At 36.4% G+C, this 20597-nt stretch overlaps 1 protein-coding gene and 1 non-coding gene across 2 annotated transcripts; both read left to right on the top strand.

Moving 5' to 3' along the window:
* Positions 1–2946: 2946 nt before the first annotated feature.
* On the top strand, positions 2947–3020 carry TRNAI-AAU. Its single transcript has one exon. It is a non-coding gene; the product is annotated as a tRNA-Ile (tRNA).
* A 1489-nt stretch (positions 3021–4509) lies between these two features.
* On the top strand, positions 4510–6274 carry LOC113361700 (peroxidase 10-like). Its single transcript, XM_026604854.1, has 4 exons — positions 4510–4864; positions 4984–5175; positions 5448–5613; positions 5749–6274. Exons 1-4 carry the CDS (start codon positions 4628–4630, stop codon positions 6159–6161), a joined length of 1008 nt encoding a protein of 335 aa, XP_026460639.1. The 5' UTR covers positions 4510–4627; the 3' UTR covers positions 6162–6274.
* Positions 6275–20597: the final 14323 nt, after the last annotated feature.

Raw genomic sequence — 20597 nt, 5'->3', positions numbered from 1 at the left:
CCACTCTCGACAAAGATCTCAATCATTCTTTCATGATCCTCATCCCAAAAATATACACACCACAAACCCCGAGGGATTTCAGACCTATTATCCTGAGTAATACCATTTATAAAATCATCTCAAAGATATTATCTAATAGACTAAAACCCCTTCTCGGTAAAATAATCTCCCCTAATCAATCGGCTTTCCTCCCTGGTCGGCAAATCACAGACAACATCATTATTGCTCATGAACTTATCCATTCGATGAAAACCTCCAAGAAAAAAAAGGGTTTCCTAGCGTTAAAACTAGATCTATCAAAACCTTTTGATAGGGTCGAATGGAACTTTATAGAGAAAGTCCTATTAGCTCTTGGCTTTTCGGAATTCTGGACAAAGCTCGTTCTACAATGTATTTCAACAACCTCATTTTCAATCATTCCAAATGGATCCCCGAGGCCATCTTTTAATACCTCTAGGGGTTTTAGACAGGGGGACCCTTTATCACCTTATCTCTTCCTAGTTTGCATGGAAATTCTCTCTAGACTCCTCGAAAAGGCAATAGAAGACTCTGGGTTTTAGATAAACAAAGATGTTCCAAATATCTCTCACCTCTTTTTTGCGGACGACTGTTTTTTATTCAGAAAAGCAGACCTGGGGGAAGCAAAAAGCCTTTTGGAAATATTACATTTATTTGGGAACATCATGGGTCAAATGGTGAACCTACAAAAATCCAGTGTCTATTTCAGCCCAAAAATACACCCAAGACATGGAAAAATAATTGCAAGAATTTTAAAAGTCCCGTTGATGACCAAAAATGATAGGTACCTGGGTACACCGCTATTCTTCGACAAAAACCGAAAAGCCAACTTTGAACCGCTGCTACAACGTTGTTACTCTACGTTACAAGGTTGGAAATCGAAACTGTTATCCCGAGCAACGAGGACTGTATTGATAAAATATATCCTTCAATCATACCCGATATATCAAATGCAAGTCCTCGCCCTGCCAATAACAACTCTTGATCAGCTTGACCGTATTCAGAGAAACTTCTGGTGGAAAAAAATGGGCAAAAAAGACAAGGAGGATTTATAAGGGCTTGGAAAAGTATATGCAAACCCATTTCCCAGGTGGCTTAGGAATTAAAAACCCCCATCAATTTAACTTAGCCCTTCTTACCAAACTTGCAAGCAGACTGGTCACTGAACAAGACCAATTATGGGCCAAATTGTTAAAAGCAATATATTTCTCAAATTCCCACCCCCTCGAAAAATCCAGAACTTCGAATTTCTCGTGGATTTGGACCAGCATTCAAAAAGGGTTAGAGTTAATAAAAGGTAATTTTATTTGGCAAGTCAAAAACAGAGCTTCGGTGAAAATATGGGAAGACAGATGGATCCTAACACAGAGATAATCCAAAAAATCTCCAACAATCAGAAACAGGCACCAACAAGAGTTCAAGATCTAATTACGGATCAGAATAGATGGGATTAAGAAAAGGTAAACCAGTTCTTCTACCCAGAGGACAAGGAAAAAATCCAAGCCTTAAATCCCAGGAACCATGAGCAAGACATTATTAAATGGAGACACCATCAATCAGGAAAATTCTCGGACAAAAATGTTTATACCTTTCTAGCCAATCAGGATCTCGACAATAATGATAACCTAGATTTCCCATGGAGCAAGATCTGGAAAATTCAAGCCATCCCTAGAATTAGGCTTTTCATCCGGAAAATAGTGCAAAAAGTCCTTCCAACGTCGGCGAGATTAGGTGCTCACAATACGAAAATTGACCCGATTTGCCATTTATGTAACAATCAAGTGCAAGAAACAGAGGTTCATCTTTTCTGCGAGTGCCTTTTTTGCAAGAGCAGTTTGGTTTGGTCTATCTCTACATAATATAATCATTAGATACTCTCCCAGCTCTGCTATTGATTGGGTTAAATGGTGGATTACGGAAGCTGATCTGATCCATTTTCAGGTAAAAATATCCACCACACTTTGGTTCATTTGGAAATACAGATGTTCGGTTGTTTTTGAGAAAATCCACCCAGACCCAGTCAGTTTACTAGGAAAAATAAATAATTTCTTAAATTCCTCCCCGTCGAATACCCTACAAAGCAATAAGGAGAATCAAAATAAAATATCAATCAATAATTCTTGGTCCAACCTAAATTCAGACTGGATAATCTTCATTGATGCTTCTTACAAGAAAGAATATTCTTCGATGGGATATGCTTTCATCCTGTACTCTGCTGATGAAGAGACCTTCATGCACCTTTCGGCGGGTTCGGAGTGGGCTGCGTCAGCTTTTCATGCAGAAGCAAAAGCCTTGCCGTGGTTAAAGGATAATATCTTATCAAGTGTGGTCATTGCAACTGACTGCAAAGCTTTGGCAGACAACTTAAACAGGGTTAATTCAGAATCTCCGTGGTCGGCAGAAAATACCTTGCAGGAAATAAGAATAATTTTGGACGAGTTACCTCAAACTAAAGTGAAATTTATAAAGAGAAAGAACAACAATGCAGATGATTACATCGCTAAGGAGATAAGAATTAAAAAGCTACAACACATGTCAGAAAGCCTAAACCAACGAGTTCACAAATCTAACATAGATTCTAATTCGTTTGATAAAAATGATTTTGTAAATTTATTGTATTACATTTGATAGCTTTAATATATGATCTTTTCCATAAAAAAAAAAAAAAAAAACTTACACGACATATTTAAGTAAACGGACTTAAATTCACTAAAGAGTCGCTAAAGAGACCCGAGTGCCTAGAGGCATTAAGCTATTAGTGCTAGTCTGTGGTATATATCCTTGGCAGCTCGATTTTGAAATAAGAAAACATGAAAAGAAAAGAAAAATGACGAAACAAAACGTAATACAAGTCATGTCAGGTGCAAACAAGTAAGCGACGACGTCTACACCGCATTATTGGAATTCGTCCGTCTTACTGTCGCAATTGGCCCATTAGCTCAGTTGGTTAGAGCGTCGTGCTAATAACGCGAAGGTCGCAGGTTCGAGACCTGCATGGGCCATTATTTTTAAAAACTCGGGTTTTTGATGGACCTCGTGATCAATCCTTTCTTTATGCGAATATACATGAAATGGCGCTGAATGAACCAAACTTCCCCAGGTTCCCGTTTGCTCATTAATTAAGGCTGGTAAGTGGTAGCGATTTAAAGATTATCTTAGAAGGTGAAGATCTGACATACCCAAACCCAAGTCGTAAAAAATTTAGGAGTTTTTTACATTTGTGTTTCAAATGGGTGTATATCAACGAAGCTCACAAATTGTTTGATGAAATGTCATTTCTCATCCTTTGTTGATTTCTGGATATTTGGTGTTGCTGAGTTATTTTTGTTGTTCGAACAAGTAAGTGGAAGGAAGGGGTAGATTTTATTTTTGTAGTGGAGTACAATGGGGCTGAGAGTGGAAGAGCTAAATGTTGAGTCCCGGACGATGGATTCATCAACTAGAAGAATTGGTTAGATAACAAGGGGCAGCTTCTACAAGTACCAAACATAAAAGAATAAGGTGTTGGATCCGGTCTTAGTGTAACAGCCACATCATTATATAATCAGGTGCTACAATCCAAGAGTCAAATTATATGCATCTGTATCCTAACTTCAAGATTACGAGGATTTGCACTTTGTCGAGTGTTGGTAAGTCGAATTACTTTTCTGTATTAATGTATTTCAATCCTAAATCCTTATGCTTCTTCATGACATATCAGGAGGAGGATCTTCACTCGAAAGAGAAATCACGGAGAAGAATGAAGCAATTTAGTAGAGAGAAAATTCAGTAGTGGGAGGAAGTTCACAAAGAAATTTTAGGTAAGTGGAACAACAATAACAATTTCTAATCCTAACACCTTTATGTTACTGGTTTCTGGAGAAAAAATACATCATGTTTGTTTTGTTTTATTATTGCGTTATTATGCACTTTCTTGGACCTACACAAGAATAAACAAAAATTATTATGGTATTTAGTTTCAACTCACTGGCTGCACCTTCTTAAGAATAATTGATCTGTGTAAACTGAGTGCCACTAATTTTACCATTAGTTATCGAGGAATATATGCATATCTGTTTGCAGAGAACGTCGAGTTGTCTTTCCTTAATATGGTGTTGACTATGAAAGTGTTGCTCGAGTCATTTTCAGATTGTCTTTTGAGTATTAAATACACAAACAAATAAAACATGGACGGATTGTTTCTAATCCTCTTCCACCCAAGTATTTTTTATTTTCCTAGGTAGATCCCAGCCAATTTTATCATCTTCCATTAATTCTGCACCTACATTTTGTATTCTTGTATATTACGTACCCAGCAAAAAAGATACTCCACCAAGATTAAAATGGCAACAAAACCTAGAATTGGAATCAATCTAGATGCCTTAGATGCAGAATTGAGCCCGAGTTAAGCACATGTTCATTGAATCTCTGTCACTAACTTGAGTTGCACAGCAACCCACTAGTCATAATAATATTACTTATTATTTATAGCGCCTTGCCACTCCCTAAGCACACTAGTGAAGCCACTTGCTCTCTCGTGCTCGTGCATATAAATCACCACAAGCTCATAAGCTCAAATCCATCCCCATCATAATACTAATAAGAAGAAACCTTCTAAAGTTAAGAAACTATGGGCTACAAACTTCCAGTGCATTTCAGTACTTCCTTAATCTGTTTCGTCCTGTTTATGAATCCTCTTTTTGTGTATTCTGAACTTCAGTACCCTGAACTCTATTACGATTATTATGATGATACATGTCCTCATCTGCGGAACATAGTTAGGTACAATGTCTGGCAGGCTGTTAGGAAAGAAACCCGGATAGCAGCGTCACTTCTTCGGCTGCACTTTCACGACTGTTTAGTTGATGTAAACATTCATTCGCCTATATGATTATAAAAAATCTTTTACATGTTCATGCTAATTATGAGTTAGCTTATAACTTAAACATCTGATTTTTTTTTCTTTCATTTGTATTGTTGTTACAGGGATGTGATGCATCGATACTTCTTGATGATACAAACACATTTAAGGGGGAAAAGAATGCCCTCCCCAACAAAAATTCAGTTAGAGGATATGAACTCATAGACAGTATAAAGGCTGATGTAGAACGAGAATGCCCGTTAACTGTCTCCTGCGTTGATATTTTAGCACTTGCAGCAAGTGAAGCTATTCCTCTTGTAAGATGACTGTCTTCCTTCTGCGTTGATATTTTAGCACTTGCATAGACCATTTCACTAAAATGTACTTCAGCTACTAAATACTAGATACTTCATTCATAAAAAAGATAGCAAAATGAAAAGAAAGTTTTTCTTGCACCTATGAAAGCTTTATTCACATGACTCGAGTGTTTTCTTCAAGAAGACTATTTCTAACTATTATTGTTCTTAATAGTTTCACATTTTCGTCTGTGTCTTGACATTTTGGTATTCTCAATGACCTTTACTTTCAGGTGGGAGGACCTTATTGGCATGTACCATTAGGAAGAAGAGACGGAATAACCGCAAGCCAAAAATCAGCTAACGAGCAGTTACCCTCACCATTCGAACCTTTAGCAAACATCACTGCCAAATTCACCTCCAAGGGTCTTGACTTGAAGGATGTTGTCGTTCTATCAGGTCTAACTCTTTACACGCCAATAATCATCATTAGCACAACACTTTGCTTATACTGCATCAAAATCTAAAGATAGGAATCTACATATTCACATTACTTTCTGCTCATTATTTCCTTCCTTTCTTGAATTTTCTCAGGTGCGCACACCATTGGATTTGCACAATGCTTCACCTTTAGAAGCCGACTCTTCAACTTCAAGGGCACTGGTAAGCCAGACCCGACTGTCCATTCCTCGTTACTTCCAAATTTACAAAGTATGTGTCCAGAAGGAGAAACACAACGCACCAATAAACTTGCTCCTCTAGATACTGTTACGTACAACAGATTTGATCACATGTATTACTCAAATCTCATGAACAATTCCGGGCTTCTCGAGTCTGATCAAGCACTTATCAAGGACCCAATAACGGCCTCTATGGTAAATCAGTATAGCACGGATCGCTTCCGATTTTATGACGACTTTGCAGAGTCTATGGTGAAACTAGGTTTCGTTGGCATACTGACTGGTGAAAATGGAGAAATCAGAGCAAAATGTGGGTCTGTTAATTAGTATTGTCAAATGGGTAGCTGTTGCTGTTTTACTAAGTAAAAGGAAAATGCGTCTTTGTATGGATGTGGATGTTTGAATAATACTAAAAACGTTTGTACTTGTGTGTTCATAAATTTGAACTTAAGTTACCATGACCCTGAGCGCCTATACAACACACCTCCATTAGAGAGGTGATTGTAGGAGTTCACAAAGTCTCTATGGGGCGTTTTCTTTGCGGATGTTGGAATTCTTTCCCTCTCTAGATCCCATGAAATCTAGAATTATTATTACCGAGTTCCAATTAGGCTTTTAAGTAAAAAACTACTGATTGGAAATGCCTGGGATAGGGATATTTCTTCTGAGCAAGATGGTGCAATACGTAATAGATTCTCTCTCTTTCAAAAAAAAAAAAAAAATAGATTCTGTCTGTATTGACACTTCATGGGGACAATGTCAGAACTCGAAAACGGTCCTTACGTAACATCAATTTGAATCTAAACCGTTACTTGGTCATCAGTGCAATCTTTGGCAAATCTCTACATTTTCTGATAAAAGCTGTTGTTGAACAGCTAAATTTGGTACTTGTTTCTTCTTGGTTAACGACAGCACGAAGATACTCCCTAACCCCCACCACGGAGCCTATGTAACCAAATAAACACTTATCAGTAGTATGTCTTCCGATTCAAGGTTAATCATTCTCTAATGAAATGTTGATGCGTTTTGAGAAGTGGGCTTTTCAAATAATCCAAAATATGCTGTGAGCATGGATGGTCCAATCCGACCCAACCTTCGTATTTATTCATTTACAAAAATTCGGAAAATATCGTTTGGTCATTTTTTAGGTGGTCTCAAGTCAGTTTGGTCTTTTCAGAATTCACCATTTCCATTTGGTCTATAATTATTTAAAATATTAAATGGACCAAAAGTACCCTTCCGTGTCGATTCCTACTTACAATAGAACTTCGATAAATTAACTACTTCGCTAAAATAATAAAATTCTTCGGTCCCAACTAGGCTTGTATAAGCTAAATTTTAACTCGATAAATTAATAACTTCGCTAAAATAATTATTTTTTCCGGTCCCAAGGCGATTAATTAATCGAAGTTTTACTGTATTTTTTGTAGCAGTTCATTCTGTCTGATGAACTCCGGAGTTCATTCCTTCAAATGAACACCTAATAGAACCAAACTAAATTTCCTACTTATTTTTTTTGTAGCAGTTCATTCTGTCTGATAAACTCCAGAGTTCATTCTGTCTGATGAACACCTAATAAAACCAAACTAAATTTCCTACTTATTTTTTGTAGCAGTTCATTCTGTCTGATGAACTCCGGAGTTCATTCCTTCAAATGAACTCCTGATAAAACCAAACTAAATTTCCTAGTTATTTTTTGTGCGGAGTTCATTTTGTCTATGAACTCCGGAGTTCATTCCTTCAAATGAACACCTAGTAATTCAACACGAGTTCATTCCAGAAGTGAATTTCGTCACAAACCAGAGTTCATTCCAGAAATGAACTTCGTCATCTTCTTCATCAGCAGCAGCAACTCATCTTCATTGTCTCTGTCATCAGCAGCAATAACAGACACGAAAAAACATCAAAATCTTCATCACAAACCAGAGTTCATTCCACAAATGAACTTCGTCATCTTCATCTTCTTCATCAGCAGCAACTCAGCTTCATCGTCTCCATCAGTAGCAGCAACAAACAAAGACGGAAAAACATCAAAATCTTCATCACAAACCAGAGTTCATTCCAGAAACGAACTTCGTCATCTTCATCTTCTTCATCAGCAGCAACAACTCATCTTCATCATCTTCATTGTCTCCATCATTAGCAGCAATAACAAAGACGAAAAAACATCAAAATCTTCATCATAAAACAGAGTTCATTCTAGAAATGAACTTCGTCATCTTCATCTTCTTCATCATCAGCAGCAACTCATCTTCATCATCTTTATCGTCTCCATCATCGGCTGCAACAACATAGACGAAAAAACATCCAAAATCTTCATCACAAATTCTCGTCGTCGTATTCATCGTCTCCACAATTTTCAACAACAACAACAAAATAGAAAAAAAATATAAATCTTCATCGTTCATCATCTTCATCGTCTTCTTCATCTTCAACACAATCATCTTCATCATATTCAAACACCAGCAGCAAAACAAAAGAAAAAGAAAAACAAGAACAAAGAGAAACTAGATCTGAAATTAGGAGAGAGAAAAATAAAAAGAAAATGATTTCTTTTGTGCTAAGAAATTCCTATATATATGGATTTGAAAGGGTATTTCTGCAACTACAAGATGGCAATTACATCATCCATGACATCACCCTAGGACCAAACTGTAATATATATTTTCAAAATGGACCAAACGTACAGTTGACTCAGTCAACTGGACCAAACTCTCTCTAATATATTATTTCTAGGATCTATTGGTATTTCCTACACACAAAAAAATTAGTTTTTACACATTTTTAGTAGAGAAGCGGAGAGGGTTTAGTTATACATGTAAGGATATTTATCTAAACATGATTTAAAGATGTTACAAATCATTAGCTAAATAATATTTTTAATTTTTTCACTCTCATATAAGTTAAACATGATTTTTAACACAAATAGTCTGTGGATCCACCCGCATCGCAACCCATCCATCCGTCCACCAAACGGGTGCTAGGCACACGGGTGATGGACCAGATGCGGATGAAAATAAGGCATCCGCCATTTAAATGGACCGGATGTGGGAAGCACCAAATCCATAAATTTTACCCGTTGATCACCCCTAATATGCAAGAACATTATGTTTAAACTCATCATACTATTATGCTTGGCTAATTTTGCATTAATAAAAAACCTTTGTATATGCATTACAAACTAAAACACTTACCCACATCACCACTAACATTAAATTCCTAATTTGAGTAGCAGGCATCATCCCAAGTCGAAAGCATATCATTTCTATATCTATAGATGTGATAAAACCCACAGTACACTTAAAATAGTTATCAAGGTAATGGTAAAAAATAAATAACAGACTTGCAAGTACTTTAGCTAAGAAATAAGAACACGAAACGATTTATGTGGTTCGAAGTTAAAACTTACGTTGATGGGAGGATTTCGGTACGTTTTGAAGAAGGTTACAAATGCTCAAATGGAATACAACGATATTCTCTCTCTTAATGCTTTTCTTCAGCTAAGAACCCTAGCTAAAAAAAACTCAACTCCATTACACTGTTTACATTTTCCTTATATATCTGAAATCTCGCTGGTAGATCACAGCTCATCTTGCTCGCTAAAACCCTCGCCACCCCTTGGGAGATATTCTCTAGTAACTTTTCTTGCGACGAGGTCCAACTTCGCTGACATTTTTTTTGTTATGACGTGTATTATCCACTGCTCGCTAGACCTGTTACTATCACTCTGCCCTCCGGAAAACGCCTTCTCGCCATCTGACTCTACATTAGATACTCAACTAATGTTCCAAAATTGATCTTTGATTCTGCTGGTGGTTTCCACGTGTCTTCATCCAAAGTCGTTTGATTAGATTACTAGAGTCAACTTCGTCATAGGTTAGACTAGGAAGTTTAGAAATGTTGAGACATACAAGTATCACTCTGAAGACTTGACGAATCTGAAGACGTATCGACATCAACGAAGACATTATCATTCTACTTGATTAATACAAGACTTGACTTTTTTTTTATTTATATTGCATTACTTTCAAGTCATTTAGATTAAAAAAATAACATGCGAAGTTATATGTATGAAACTATAGTATTAGAGACTTGATCATCTTAATATGATAAAAGTGTCAAAGAAGAATATACAAGTTTTTTTGCAATCTTGGTATATTGAATTAGGAAGTATAATGCTTATCTTTTGTACTTTGTAATTGCGACATAGACATAATCTTCGTAACTTGTTTACTAGATTGTGTAATGAACTTAGGGTTGATTTCATGGATAGAAAATTATGTTTGGTTGCATGAGTTTAAGGAAGTAGACTTACGAATTTGCTACATAATTTAAATAAAATCAATAGGAATAGTGGTCCAACTTCAGTTGAAGATATAAGGCAAGACCGATCCCTACTTATTTTAGGAATCAATTGAAAAAGTGGGGGTCTAAAAACACCACCAAATATTTCGCTTATCAATCTGTATGGACTAACTCCGAAATACTTTGTTAGAGAATCAACTAGACAGTCAGACTCAATATAGATAAAAGTATCTCAAGGAGTTAATATCTCTCTCTTGTTTTTGATATTACTCAAGCTAATAGAAATCAGCGAGTCCTAATCAAACACAAGGAATACTTGGATGGTACCAAAGACCAATGTCCAAGGATCAATCAATATCAATCAACAACCAAAGGTTGGATTTCCAATTGATAATCACGAACGCACAACCTGTATTATTTCAATTATATAAAATATAATGCGGAAAAGAAATAACACAGACACCAGAAATTTTGTTAACGAGGAAACCGCAAATGCAGAAAAACCTCGGTACCTAGTCCAGATTGAATACACACTGTATTAAGCCGCTACATACAATAGCCTACTCCAAGCTAACTTCGGACTGGACTATAGTTGAACCCCAATCAGTCCCCCACCGATCCAAGGTACAGTTGTACTCCTACGCCTCTGATCCCAGCAGGATACTGCGCACTTGATTCCCTTAGCTGATCTCACCCACAACCAAGAGTTGTTGCAACCCAAAATCGCAGACTTGATAATAAACAAATCTGTCTCACACAGAAAAGTCTATCAAAGGATAAATCTGTCTCCCACAGATAAACCCTAGGTTTTGTTCCGTCTAAAGATATGAAATCAAGGTGAACAAGAACCAATTGATAATCCGATCTTATATTCCCGAAGAACATCCTAGATTAATCAATCACCTCTCTACAATCCTTCATGACTACACAGGAGGTTTGTCGAGGAATCACAAACAGTGAGACGAAGATGTTTGTGACTTCTTTATCTTGCCTATCGGAGAACTCTCACGACCTCAAGCCAATCAATCGATTGTACTCATACGATAGAAGATGCAAGATCAGATCACACAACTACGATAAAAGTAGTATCGATCTGGCTTCACAATCCCAATGAAGTCTTTAAGTCGTTAATCTGGTTTTAGAGAAGAAAACCAAAGGTTAAAGGAGAATCGACTCTAGCGAGCGCACTAGTATCACACTGACGTGTGGGGATTAGTTTTGCACAATGCTAGATGTCTCCTTTATATAGTCTTCAAATCAGGGTTTCGCCTTAGTTACAAAGCAATCCATATTCACCGTTAGATGAAAACCTGATTTAGATTCAAGCTAATATTTCTCAACCGTTAGATCGAAAACTTAGCTTGTCACACACATTTGGGTATACGTTTACTGGGTTTGCGAAAATCATGCCCAAACGTGTACGTGTATGTTGGTTCAACAAGTAACCCAAAAGGTTAACCATATGAGCATTTCATATTAACCTTGTTCTTCTTCACCATAACTAGTCAAGTGACTCAAATGAACTAGTTAAAGAGTTGTTCAATTGCTATGATATCTTATGTAACTACACAAGAAACAATTGAAACAAAGATGATTCGATTTGATTTGAATCGTCTCATGAATTTATAGCCACGGTTTTCATAAAGCATTCCTTAGTAATTTAAGTTTCATGTTCAGAGCACATCTTTAGATCATAACCTTTTAAGTTCACAAACAAGTTCGCGGACTTAAGTAAACCGGTTGAGTTTTCCAAACTCAGCAGAAATTCTCGGAAAGAGAACTTCCGCCAGTTCGCGGACTGAGTTCGCGGACTGAGTTCTCGGACTTAGCACACAAACGAGTTTTGGAAAATCCAGCAGAAATTCTCGGTCGAGAACTTCCGACAGTTCGCGGACTTGGCAAGCCAATTCCACAATCCTCCCGATTTCTCTTGATCAACAAAGTTCTAAAACTTCGGTTCAAGGAATACATGGTTATGTAATCTAAACTCTCATTTCAATCATTGAGACATTCTCAGAGGATGCTATGTAGCCGTTATTCACAGACCGATTCACGTCAGAGCAATTCTCAAAGTGATTGAAACTTTTCATGACTTTTGTCACTAGGTGAAGAAAAACTTGATCAAAGCGAAACGCTTTACCAACACACGATTTCGAGAAAAAGATAAGCAATGAATGCTCTGATCGGAATATCAAATGTGTATGATCTAGTCTATATAGCATACGACTTTTTGTCTCATAAGAAGTAAGAGATAGAATAGATAGACTTTTGAGTGATAGATAAGTTCAAGTCTCCACATACCTTTTTGTTGATGAAGTTCCATGGTTCCTTGTATAGATATTCGTCGTTGTATGATGAATCGCCATGAAGTCCTTGAGCTCAACTATACTTTTTTATCCTAGTCCGAGACTTAGCTATGTAGGCTAGAAATCAAGACTCATAGGTTTTGATCACTAACATTGACAAACATGCTTGAGATAGCAACGCATGCGAGGTCGACCGAGCTATGCTCTAACAATCTTCCCCTTTGTCAATTTTAGTAACAAAACTATTAATACATATGGAATACAAAAAAAGATAAACTTTAGTGGCACTTATTCCATAGTCTAATCTTCAACGTTCCCTGAAATCTTCGTCCAACTGCATCACGACTTTAACAATAATACTACGGTGATATGTATCACTCCCCCTTAGTCAATACTCCATCTCGATCATGGAACCACTCCCCCTTACACAATGATCCGAAAACCATATGTATTTGTAGTGTGAACTACATTATTTCTCCCCCTTTTTGTCAATAAAATTGTCAAAGGTACAAGAACGGGTTCATAATGAAATTTCCACAAGAGACATTTCATAGACTAAAAGAAAAATACATACCAACTTAATTTAGATGCAATCATAAAGCCAAAGCTAAATGCATTCATCAAGGAGTTTTAAGATACAAGATAACCCCTATAAAAATTTCATAGCCGCACACCCCGCAAGATATTACCATTAAGCACAAGTTCAAAAGAACTCTGCCCCATTTGATGTCATTCCCGAAAGAACAACAAGAGCGACCTTAATTTCGAAAGAAAAGAAGGATTTTTAAATTGGACACCAAAAACCATAGAAATGATTTTATATATCCAAAACTCAACCAAATTAATCACAAGTAAACCCATGATTAATTCAATTGGAATACGCAACTAAATCAAACCATAAAAGTGATCAATTTAATTGAAGGTGCTCAACATAACTAAACTTACGGAGCTACGACTAAGGTAATCATATGGAGATGACTAACTTAATCGTTCACATACTCAACATAAGGAAAACCTTACGGAATATACGACTACATTAACCAATAGAACATGATTTGTATAGCCGTTCATATACTCAACACAAGAAATTGTGGAATATATGAAAACTCAACTAGATTAATTATAAGAGAACTTATAATTAATCTAATTGGAATACAAACAACCAAACTAATCACAAAAGTAATCAATTTAATTGTCAAAGGTTTTGCTCGACAAAAGAAGACTTTAGGAGCAAATAACTAAATAACCAACCAAGATGATTAATTTAGTTCATAATGCTCGACATATAGCATCTTATGGAACAACCAACAAGCCAATAAGAAAGATCGACTTAGTTGTATCGTGCTAAACATAAGACACACAATGGAGCATTCATGGTAATACATAACAAAATGGATCAATGAAGATCAATACCGTGGATAACATACAAGGATCTATTCTATTTTCCATGATAACGATATAATAGACTTTATCCTTGTCAAACAAAAGATTTCATTCTATTTCCCATCAAATAATGAATGCATAGGCATAACTTTTGTATTTGTCAAAAGTCCATTCGTCCTTTCATTAATACGAATACTAATTCATGAACGACTTTACTTTTGACCGCATATGGGACCTTCAAGTTCACGGACGCAAACAATACATATCCCATAAACAAATTACAATATCACAAAATCATAAAGATCAATACCGCAATAACATCATCCTCCAAATATTTTTAGAATTTAATACCAATAAACCTAAAAAATAATCATAAGAAGATGAAAACAAAAATAGTTATGTGTAGTCACAATCATCGTTATTCAAAGCACTAGTTATTCTTCCAACTAATACAAAAAGAAGACATACTAGGCAAACAACTAGAACCAAGATTAGACGAAAAACTAAATCCTTTCTGCAACCAGGGATTGAACAAGAACGAGTTCCTCAGTTGCCTTCCTTAGTTCGTCTTTTAGGTAGTCTGGATTTCGAGTTGCGATACCAAGTTGTTCGCGAACGACCATAAAGTCCCCAAGAAGATTTCCTACCAGTTGTGAAGAGATCTGAACTGGTAGTTTGTCTTCGTTTTCATGATCTTGAGCATGAAAGCATGAGATATCAATAGGACATAGCTCAACATATTCAACCTTGTTGCTTCCCTCCATTGTGCACCAAAAAGACTTTTAAAAAATCTTTTTGCACCACTGGAACACATTATAAATATAAGTAATTCCATCAAACCCTAGGAAAGAAGACGTTCGTAAGGGTTGGTGCGTGAACTAGAGAATCGGGCCTAAGATAGACAAAAGAATCCCAAAAATAAAGAGATGTTGAGGAGAAAACGGAATAATGTAACATTGAATGCAGTACAGTCCTGACAGCTTTCTCAAGATAAAAATCCTAAGAACCATGAGCATCCCTTTTTAACAAGAAAAATTAAAAAGATATTCAACATGAACATGTCAGGTTGTAATAAGATGAGCATCTTGTTCATCATTATTCACTTCTTCTTTTTCCTTTTCATCGGTATTTAAAAAACTACCTGGTTTAGTTGAAGAAGCATTATCAAGAGAATATTTAGAAGTACCTGGGTTAACAGCATTCCATGTTTTCTTGATATTCCGTCTCAGTCTATTTATGTGAATCTTCAGATCAGACACTCGATTGTTGACATGTAAGAAGTCTGAATTGGAAGTCTTGGATTCACAGTCCTTTTTGAAAAAATTAGGGGAACTTGACTCGTTTTTCTTTCTCATGTTCCTTTTTCTCCTTCCAAACTGATTTACATCATCTGTCACACTTTTGTTGTTCTTCCTTCCACCATTGTGGGCATCCTTCGGTTTGAATACATAATTAGGAAAACCCCTATCACAGTATGTCCCTTGAGCCCGGACATGATTGATTCCATTCTGTGATATAGGTTTAACAACTTCTTTAGACATCCAAGTAAGAATGTTGTGAAGTTTTTCATTCCTTATCCGAAGGCGACACCTTTGCTCAGAGTGTTCTTTGTTTCCGAAGTAATAGCAGTTGAAGGACCTACGATCAGTAGTTCTCTTTTGAGTAGATTTAGAAGAAGTAGAATCCTTGTTTTTGCAAGCTGACACAGGTTCTTCGCATGGAGAAATATTAACAGCTTTAACAAACTTAGTCTTACCACTGTTAGGAGCGTTTATTCCTTTATATCCCAGACCACGTTTATCATGATGTTCTTTACAGGATCCCGGCATAGAAGACAGTTTTGTAGAGCTAAAACCGAACCTATTTAGATTCTCTTCCAGTGATTTTACCTTATTAAGAGAAGCAGTGAGTTTGGTTTCCAAGGAATTTTCTCTGATAAGAAGACCGCGTTCTTTGTTATTGAAACACTTCTGTTGAGATTCACATCTTGCTTTACTTTCGGTAAGCCTCTCTTTTAATATACATAGGTTACGAAGAAGATTATCGCATTCAGATTTTTTTGAGCGAACCTCTTCTTCATGATATTTAACGGTAGATTGTAACAGTTTCTATCCACCATCATAACCTTTGATGAGTTTTTTCAACTTTCAGTTTTCTTAACAGATGGGACTCATATACTTTCTCAAGCAAGCAGTTGTTCTTGTTTCCTTCAATTCACGATTAAACAACTTGATGTATTGAGAAACTTCCTCATCAAGACTCTGTCCTTCTTCAGAATCACTATCATTCGAGAGATCATCCAACTGTTCATCAAGAGATTTCCTCCAGTTGGAATTAGATTCGGTTAAAGGAGACGAGAAGGAGTTTTCCTCAGTGGTTTCATATTTTTTGAAACTTATCTGAGTAGTCTTATACTGATGTTGCGTTGTCAGAGATAGTACTCTTATCCATAGAGTCATATCGCTACAAACACATACTTGTTAGGTCTTAAACGTGTTTGCCTGCTCTGATACCAATTGAAAAAGCGGGGGTCTAACAACACCACCCAATATTTCGCTTAGCAATTTGTATGGACTAACTTCGAAATACTTTGCTAGAGAATCAACTAGATAGTCAGACTCAATCTAGATAAAAGTATCTCAAGGAGTTAATATCTCTCTCTTGTTTTTGATCTTACTCAAGCTATTAGAAATCAGCGAGTCCTAATCAAACACAAGGAATACTTGGACGGTACCAAAGACCAATGTCCAAGGATCAATCAATACCAACCAACAATCAAAGGTTGGATTTCCAATTGATGATCACGAACGCACAACCTGTATTATTACAATTATATAAAATATAATGCGGAAAAGAAATAACACAGACACACCAGAAATTTTGTTAACGAGGAAACCGCAAATGCAGAAAAACCTCGGGACCTAGTCCAGATTGAATACACATTGTATTAGGCCGCTACAGACACTAGCCTACTCCAAGCTAACTTCGGACTGGACTATAGTTGAACCCCAATCAAGCTCCCACCGATCAAGGTACTGTTGTACTCCTACGCCTCTGATCCTAGCAGGATACAACGAACTTGATTCCTTTAGATGATCTCACCCACAACCAAGAGTTGCTGCAACCCAAAATCGCAGACTTGATAATAAACAAATCTGTCTCACATAAAAAAGTCTATCAAAGGATAAATCTGTCTCCCACAGATAAACCCTAGGTTTTTTTCCGTCTTAAGATATGAAATCTAGGTGAACAGGAACCAATTGATAATCCGGTCTTATATTCCTGAAGAACAGCCTAGATTAATCAATCACCTCTCTACAATCCTTCCTGATTACACAAGCGGTTTGTCGAGGAATCACAAACAGTGAGACAAAGATGTTTGTGACTTCTTTATCTTGCCTATCGGAGAACTCTCACGATCTCAAGCCAATCAATCAATTGTACTCGTATGATTGAAGATGCAAGATTAGATCACACAACTACGATAAAAGTAGTATCGGTCTGGCTTCACAATCCCAATGAAGTCTTTAAGTCGTTAACCTGGTTTTAGAGAAGAAAACCAAAGGTTAAAGGAGAATCGACTCTAGCGAGCGCACTAGTATCACACGGACGTGTGGGGATTAGTTTTGCACAATGCTAGATGTCTCCTTTATATAGCCTTCAGATCAGGGTTTTGCCTTAGTTACAAAGCAATCCATATTCACCGTTAGATGAAAACCTGATTTAGATTCAAGCTAATATTTCTCAACCGTTAGATCGGAAACTTAGCTTGTCACACACACTTGGGTATACGTTTACTAGGTTTGCGAAAACCATGCCCAAACGTGTACGTGTATGTTGTTTCAACAAGTAACCCAAAAGGTTAACCATATGAGCACTTCATATTAACCTTGTTCTTCTTCACCATAACTAGTTCAAGTGACTCAAATGAACTAGTTAAAGAGTTTTTCAATTTCTATGAGATCTTATGTAACTACACAAGACACAATTGAAACAAAGATGATTCGGTTCGATTTGAATCGGTTCATGAACTTTATAGCCACGGTTTGCATAAAGCATTCCTTAGTAATTTAAGTTTCATGTTCAGAGGACATCTTTAAATCATAACCTCTTAAGTTCACAAACAAGTTTGCGGACTTAAATAAACCGGTTGGGTTTTCCAAACTCAGCAGAAATTATCGGAAAGAGAACTTCCGCCAGTTCGCGGACTGGGTTCGCGGACTGAGTTCGCGGACTTAGCACACAAACGAGTTTTGGGAAATCCAGCAGAAATTCTCAGTCGAGAACTTCCGACAGTTCGCGGACTGGGTTCGCGGACTTGGCAAGCCAATTCCACAATCCTCCTGATTTCTCTTGATCAACAAAGTTCGAAAACTTCGTTTCAAGGAAGACATGGTTATGTAATCTAAACTCTGATTTCAATCATTGAGACATTCTCGGAGGACGCTATGTAGCCGTTATTCACAGACCGATTCACGTCAGAGCAATTCTCAAAGTGATTGAAACTTTTCATGACTTTCGTCACTAGGTGAAGATAAACTTGATCAAAGCGAAACGCTTTACCAACACATGATTTCGATAAAAAGATAAGCAATGAATGCTCAGCTAGAAATATCAAATGTGTATGATCTAGTCTATATAGCATACGACTTTTTGTCGCATAAGAAGTAGGAGATAGAATAGATAGACTTTGGAGTGATAGATAAGTTCAAGTCTTCACATACCTTTTTGTTGATGAAGTTCCACGGTTCCATGTATAGATTTTCGTCGTTGTATGATGAATCTCCATGAAGTCTTTGAGCTCAACTACACTTTTCTATCCTAGTCCGAGACTTAGCTATGTAGGCTAGAAATCAAGACTCATAGTTTTGATCACTAACATTAACAAACATGCTTGAGATAGAAACGCATGCGAGGTCGACCGAGCTATGCTCTAACATCAATGTAGTACCTATCCTTACCTATATTGGGAGTCAAGGTAGTACATATCTTACCTATATGAGAATCAAAGTAGAACCGATCCCTACCTACATTGGGAGTTATGGAAGAAGTGATCCAGATATGCAAAACTAATTTCTATTATCACATATACTTTAGGGTTTGTGTGATTTTGGATATTGGGTTTTCAAAATAAGAACGTTCAAGATGTCGACATAGTGAGAAATTTGAACATGTGTATAAATCTTATATTTTGTTGTTCAAAGATATTCCTTGATACTCAAGGTGAGATCTCAAACTGAAATGTTTGAGAATCTTTTTGTTAAGATTTTCGAACATATATATTTTTTGTTTTTCCAGCAAGCAAAACATATCTCTGGAAGATATAATAGTTAAATATCTTGTATGCTAGATAATATTGAGTTGAAATCCAAGAGTTACTTTGGTAATATAGTTGGATATTGGTTGGAATTAGACAAAATCGAATCTAGGTGCTTATTTCATATCTTGATAATATTTTCGGTTATAGAAATTCATTGGTGTCCAAACTACCTTGGTATACAGATAGTGAAGTTTGTTCTTCTTACAAACTTATCATGAGGCAGACACTTCATTTATAGTCATTTTTGTAGCTGACTAATAGTATTACTTGTAATGTCATCTTGGAGAGGAGAGTAACCTAATTTAGAAAAATCTCTTACGTCCGCTAGTTTAAAGACTTCTTTGGGATCAAGAAGCATGTACTTGTACCGTTGGTGGGAAACTAGAATTTGCATTGTTAATTTAGTTTTTGATTATTGATTTGATTGACTAATGGTTGTTAACTCTTGATTGTACCTATTTTGATTATTCGTGAGAGCCTTCTCTTTTAACATAAGGCCACTCAAACTAGATCAAGGGATTAGCGGTAGTTCAGATCTGTCTGTATATCTAACGTTGACTTATGATCATTCATTGTTAACAGATTATATTATGTACGTGATCGATCATAAGTTGGAATCAAGTTTGGTTGTGTAGGTACAGACGTAGATATTGAAGATTTGAAGACACAAAGATTTCTTATTGGTTTTGTATCTTTGTGATTTTTTTCATGCACAAACTTGATCATTTGGGATCCGACTAAATCTTTTTTATCTTTGATAGACGACTGATTAACTAGTCGTAGTAGATCGACAAACTATCATTTGGTGGTATTATTCATTATCCAAATCTGATAATTTGTAAATCTAAATTTGATTATTTCAGTAATCTAGATCTTGATTGATCTAAAACTGACAAATGAGTTTATTGATTTGAACATAAGAGCCTTTGTCGTATTCAACATAATATCTGATTACTTCTTGAGATTGATAGATTGGTTACCAAACAGATTAGTCATTTACTGTTTGGAAGATGATTCAAAGAAGTTGGGTGCTTGAAGTCTTCATAGCGGCTGAAGCAACTTAAGATAGTGAACTTTATTTTAGGGTTCATGTGCGTTGGCCAAATTGGTTGTAGGCGCAGGGATACTGAGGAAACTAAGTAACTAGGGGTAGCTTACTTGGTCTCAACTATACAAAATTGGTAGTGTTTTTGTATATCGACTTAATTATGATAGTATTCAAAACTAGACTAGGTATCGGGGTTTTTCTGCATTTGCGGTTTCCTCGTTAACAAAATCTTGTTGTGTGGTTTTACTTTACTTTCCGTATTATAATTGTTTAAGTTATAATTAAAGTAATTGCACGTGTACGTTAATGCAACACTTGGGTTGATCCCTATAGTTAGGTTCGGTTTCGAATTAAAACTATATACCGTGGTTTTGTATCTTCTTGATGGTCTTTGTCTATAT

The sequence above is a fragment of the Papaver somniferum genome, chromosome 3, assembly GCF_003573695.1.
Source record: "Papaver somniferum cultivar HN1 chromosome 3, ASM357369v1, whole genome shotgun sequence".
Taxonomy (NCBI): Eukaryota; Viridiplantae; Streptophyta; class Magnoliopsida; order Ranunculales; family Papaveraceae; genus Papaver; species Papaver somniferum.
Note: the sequence above shows the minus strand (reverse complement) of the source record. Positions and strands in the feature narration are given on the sequence as shown.

Bases quoted from the DNA above. Each gene is read 5' to 3' on its own strand.
- LOC113361700 (XM_026604854.1), top strand. From the start codon at position 4,628: ATGGGCTACAAACTTCCAGTGCATTTCAGTACTTCCTTAATCTGTTTC. The intron at 4,865-4,983 runs GTAAACATTCAT...TTGTTGTTACAG, and splicing joins TTCACGACTGTTTAGTTGAT to GGATGTGATGCATCGATACT. The intron at 5,176-5,447 runs GTAAGATGACTG...CTTTACTTTCAG, and splicing joins CAAGTGAAGCTATTCCTCTT to GTGGGAGGACCTTATTGGCA.